The sequence below is a fragment of the Schistocerca serialis genome, chromosome 3, assembly GCF_023864345.2.
Source record: "Schistocerca serialis cubense isolate TAMUIC-IGC-003099 chromosome 3, iqSchSeri2.2, whole genome shotgun sequence".
Classification (NCBI taxonomy): domain Eukaryota; kingdom Metazoa; phylum Arthropoda; class Insecta; order Orthoptera; family Acrididae; genus Schistocerca; species Schistocerca serialis.
Window position 1 is genome coordinate 814830186 of NC_064640.1, and position 6000 is coordinate 814836185.

Here is a 6000-nt window from a genome sequence, read left to right on the forward strand (position 1 = left end):
TACAGGAAACTAGTGTGATTCATTGTTAAGTACTGTACAAGTGTTTGGGACCTGCACCATGTCAGATGAAAGAAAGACATTGAAGCAATTTAGAGGCAGGCTATTATATTTGTTACCAGTAGGTTCAAGCAACATGCAAGTAATGAGTGTTGAGGCTCACTTCTGAGCAATTCTATTGCTGCCAATGCACATTTTGTGTAAGGACCTAGAAGATAAGATTAGAGAGATTAGGGCACATACAGAGACATATTGTTAGTCATGTTTTGCTCACTCTATTTACAAGTGAAACAGAAAAGGAAATAGCTAGTAGTGGTACAGGGTACCCTCCATCATGCACCATACAGTGGCTTCAGGAGTATGTGTCTGGATGTAGATGTAGATCCTCTCAGCACATTAAGTTTTATTTTGTCTTCTCCTCCCCTTCTGAGTGCTTCAATTTTTTTGTTAGGCAGTCTATTTGATACCAAGGTATGTGCATATATTACTTCATATGGGTATACTGTGAGAAAAGTAGCTATTTTGGATTCTACTCTTCCACTTACACAGCTCAGTAACTGTTTTATGTAACTTTACACAGAACAATATTAGTTGTGTACCTAATGACAATGCCAAAACCTGTTTAATACAAACATCAGAGTTAAGTTGAATTTACAGCTTCAGTCCAAATTCTCTTATAAATTATAGGAGCGGTAGATAAGGTAAAATTTATAAATGCAAAGCAAGCGGACCATCTCAACAATTAAATGTTTAAGTGTTTGCTATGAAATGGCTGTAGTCATATTATATAATTCTCCAGTTTTTTTGTGGGATCTTTTTCAGTGTAACTGTCATCAATAGCCATCATAGTTCAGAAAAGTCCTCAAATGTCACAGACAGATTATTTATGCCAGTCAAGAACAAGGGTCTACCAAGCACTGATGCTTACAGGGCTCAATATTTAATGTTTTCCCACTCGGAATTTAATCTTATTCCTGTGTTTAATATCAGTTTCTCTGTGGAGAAGCCTTTGTGGAATCCAGACTGAGTTGTTAATAAAATTTTAAGAAATATGGTTCAACATTCCTTTGTAATAAGCTACCTTCTTAGAAATTTTAAGAACTTGGAAAGGGTGATGTCTGAGCTACAGTTTGAAGTAATATATTTTTACAGCTTTCACAAGCAGCTGCTATAACTGTGTACCTCAGTCATTCATGAAACATACCTTGATGCATCAGAGTATTGTAAAGGTGACTCGATGAGGCACAATCAAGTTAGGACAACATTTTAGTATTTCACTTGTTATACTGTTATAATTGGAAGATTTGCTGTTTTTCAGTGACCTTATGATTTTTGTTATTTTTTTAATGGCTTATTTTCAAAAAAATGATGTCTGGAAGTGGAGTATTCTTTCTTTGTCTAGTAATACTTCAGACTGTTTATGTTTTGGGTTTGGAATTTTTTGTGCTAATTGGTATAGTGAAGAAGTTTACGATACAGCTTGCATGGCACCTTTGAATCTTTATAATAAATGTGTGGACCCTGTTCAGTTCTATCTCATGTATCTTAAGTGAAAACAGAACTCAAAGTTTCTAGAAATGGATTAAAGGATGTTTGTTTTGTATGTCTGTTACCACACATACAAGCAAGTTTTCTTACAACATTCTCATGGTTGCATTACTTCACTGGTGAGTGGATGGCTAACTTTCATCACATGTCACTATATTCAATCAAGATTTTCATTATAATAACAAAATATTTTACCAATCAAATATCACCTTATACACACAATGTATTATTAAATTAATGTTGACTTGGTTACAGGTATTGTATTTGAATAATGCTTCTGACAGTGAGCCACATGTTCTCAACACTCCTGGTTGCACAGACAAGTGTCATTTGCAGCAATTTGTAGATCTGATGAAACCTGTTTTACCAGATGACTGGACAGTGGAATGTCAAAAGCTAGACAGCTAAATAACAGATTTTCAGCAAAGTGATTGTACACTTATATTAATAATAAAATATTTCATGCCATATATGTGATTACACTGCCTCATAAAATTGTACCATATTCAGTGTGTATCTGATAAATGTGAGATTGCATTTTGTCACTTTTTTTGTAAATAAATTTAAAATTGTTACATGTACATAATACATTTTTATTGAGAGAGAAGGAAATGTGGTCATCCTTATTTCATCACAAAGCTATCAGAATTATAAACTTATTTTCACATAATATACTTTAAAAGTTAAATCATAAACTTACATACTAGTGACTCACCAATGTTATACTAAAAGTCCAGTTTCAGTGTACTGTGTTCATGTACAGTTTAACTATAATATATCATTTAATTTCATAAGCTACATGGAAACTGATCACTATTTGAAATAATGTAGGTTTACATATTTTATTTCCTTCTGCTGTATTCTTTGTCAAGTAACAACATTATCCTTCAATAATTCCTCTACTGAGTAATAGCACTTTTGGACTAGCATGCTGTACAATTTTCTCTTCAGAAAACTATTCTTGATCCTATTTTAAATTTTATCTTTTAATTTGTTACAAATCATCATTCCTATGTAGTGCAAAGTGTGGACGAAATACTGAGGGTTGCAAACATGAACTTTCCTTAATTCCTAGAATTGTATGTATGCTGGAAACTATTTATTAATAATGGACAAGATTTGATGTGTGCAATAATCCATGTATGTACGGGGGCAGAACACTTAATATATTCAGATCCCTTTGTTGTGGTTGACAAGGCATTCTTGGCCTTCCTTGTACATGTTTCATATAATTTGTTTGTTTGGTGTTTTTTTTTTGCCAAGGTCAGTATTCTTTTCATATTTTAGCAAGGGTTCAAAGTAACTATGGCACACTATTTTTCTTGTGTACATGTTGTCGTGTTGGTTTCAAGTGCCATAGCAAATGCCAGGCTGTTTAATTTATTTGCAAAGTGTGCAATATGTGATGACCATGACAGTTTTTCATCCATATGCATTTTCAAGAAATTGACACAGTTTGATTCTTTTAGTTGCTGAATTTTTTGCTTCATCTGAATATGATTTGCTTTTGATTGTAAGGTTTTAAATTGCAATGGTTGAATTTTTTGAAATACTTAATTTTAATCCATTTCAGTGGAATTGGGTATTACATTTTTCTAGGAAACCTGCAATATTTTTGGGAAGTTTGTTTGCATTACTATATTCAATCAGCATTGGGCATGTGCATTATTTTTGGGAAGTATGTCTGCATTGCTGTATTCAATCAGCACTGTTGCACCAACTGTAAATAATACTGAATGAGAATTTATGTTGAGTGGTGAGTCATTTACATAAAAAATGATGTTTGCTCTAATACCGAGCCTTGTGAAATTCCTTTTAAAATGGTTTTCCACTCTGATTCCATTTTCTGTTGAATGATAGCATATGAATTAAACCAATGTAAAATGCAGCCCTCAATGCCATATTTTTCCAATCTGTGTATAAGTAAATAGTGGTTTACACTGTGAAAGGTTTTTGGTAAGTAAAAAACAAGTTATTGTAGTTTCCTGAGTTTTCTCTTTTTGGAAACCAAATTAATTTACTGAGATGACATAAATTTTTTAAATTAAATTTCTAACTTGTATTGCACCAACCTTTTGAAATATTTTAGAAAATGCTGGAAGATAAGAGAAGGGATGGTAGTTTTCCATATCTTCTTTGGAGCCTTTTCTTGAATAATGGTTTGATATCAGCATATTGTTGTATCCATAGAAGATAGCCAAGTCTTAACATCAACACTGTTAATTTAATCGTAGGTGAATAGCTGGGGAACTCTGTGTCATACAGTGGGTGCAGGCTTAATTAATACTGACAGTCTCATTTCAAACCAGGCGGAACAGTGCTAGCCTAGTCACAATCTCTGTGCTAACACTTGGCCTCTACATGTGTACATCTCCTTCAAGGCAGCTATGGCAAGAGTTTTAAACTATTTTCTGAATAAATTTAGAATTTGCAAACCATTTCCAGTTGAGGTTATTTCAAGTCACTTCTGTAACAAAGGAAAGAACATTATAGCCAGGTCAAGACGCCCTCTCACATAGGCCAACTGGATAATTCCCTTAATTCCCTTCTTTTGAACTGTGTCACACACTCTATCAACACTCATGCTTGAGACATGACAGAAAGAAATAATTTTGGTGCCAGGTATGGGGCAAACAAAAGGCTTTCACAAATCCTTGTGGAAGGTAACCAACTTACTTGGATTGCTACAGTAACTATGGAAAATTGCAATAAGTTATGGCAGCTAGCAGCTTTTAGCCTAGTAGAAATTCTGCTCCATGACAGCAGAGTTCCATACGGAGTCCTAGCTGGTAGTGGGCTGTGGTAGCAGAGGCGGTGTCAAGGATGAGTGTGGGGCCAACATAGCCAAGCAGGTCAATGGCTGAGGCATCAGATTGTGGTTATAAGGACATGCCCAAGCAACTGAAGGTCCAAGAGCTCGGGACCAGGGGCCCAGTCGGAGCAGCAGCAGCAGTGGCAGCGGCAAGAGTGAGTGATGGCATTGACTCAGTGCAGTAAACTTGTCTCAAAGCACCACAATAAAATGGTACAAATCTGAAGTAACTTGTAATAGTCGTAACTATAATTATAAGTTACTAGCTGTAAGATGTTTAAAACAGCTCCACTTAGCAAAATAAGTTCAGTAGGAAATGGTAAGGTATGTTCTGAAGGAACATAGTGTGTTATAGCAAACTCTTCTGATGGTAACAGGAGAGACCTAAGGGAATTTATTGAATATATGTTTGAATTAGTGAACATGGAATTTTGGCTAAATCTGTTTGTGAGAGAACGGGATGTGGGAAGAAGTGAAGCACATTCTAAAAGAGAACTATGTGAGTAAGAGGACAATAGACTTTTATGCTTGCAGGATATTTCAGGCGAGACTAGGCTGTGGGGAACCAATCTTGTTGTGGGCAAATAACACTGATGAAATGCAGAGACACTTTTTGGCAGCTGTAAACAGGGCTACAAATAGAGAGAACCATAAAGATGCCACAGAGTTTGTAGAATTTTTAGGAAGAGCATGTTTCATACAAGGGTTGACTAATGATAAAATTCAAATGACAATTAGAAATCACAGTGACAAAATTACGTTAGCCTAGCAGTGGAATTAGCACTGCAGAAAGAAAGTATACTGTTGTCAATGAGAGATAGAGGAATAAGTCCACAAACAAGTACTGAGCATACAAATGAACCAATATCATTACCTAACGAAAGTAAGGAATTGAAATGTTTCATGTGTGGATTGTGAGGGCATACAGTAAGCAAATGTAGGAGAAAAAGGGTGGAAGGAAGGATATGGGCTATGACACCAAAAAATTCACAAAGTTTTGCTATGGTTGTGAAAAACCAGGTCATATAGGTGAGGAATGTGTGGTTTGGGCAAGAAGTGATGGAAATAGATCCAAACATGTTAAAAGAGAATTCTAAAGAGGTAAATGGATCACATTCACTGAGTGAATGGGGATGCTTGCAGTGTGATCTGCTGCGTAACTGTGGTGTACTGTGTACCAGAGAAAGAGATGTGACTTGTTGCAAATGTGAATGAACTGGGCACTGTGCTATAGATTGTCATAAAGGACCTTGGCATGTTGGCATGCATGGAGGAAGGGTAGACTGCCAGTGCATAGCAAGCCAAGGTGAAGTAAGAAGTTCAGGGAAACAAGAAAATGACAAAGCAGCACAGTCAGGCATTGTTGCATTAAGAAAGCCCATTGTGCAGATCATAGACTGTGCCACAAAAAAAAAGTGCTAGTGTTATATTGTAAAAGTTAAGTAAGAAGTTAAAACTGTTAGTAGACATGGGGGCACAGTTTAACTTGTTCAAGAGAAATAGTATCCACGTAAATTGTGCAGTTATAATGGATGAAGCAGAAAGGATTCAGCTGAAGTGTATCACCAGTGAAGCAGTAAGTACATTAGATGTGGTGGAAATGCATCTGTGTTTGAAGGATACTGGAGGAATAGGACACAAGT

General features: G+C 35.7%; 1 protein-coding gene across 1 annotated transcript in view; it reads left to right on the forward strand.

The window, feature by feature from the left end:
- Positions 1-2091, forward strand: part of LOC126470680 (lysosomal acid phosphatase-like) — a 156317-nt gene extending 154226 nt beyond the window's left edge. Inside the window, exon 7 of the mRNA XM_050098680.1 lies at positions 1801-2091. Coding sequence (XP_049954637.1) covers positions 1801-1953 — 153 coding nt within the window. The 3' untranslated portion in view covers positions 1954-2091. The remainder of the gene's footprint in view (positions 1-1800) is intronic.
- The last annotated feature ends 3909 nt before the right edge of the window (positions 2092-6000 follow it).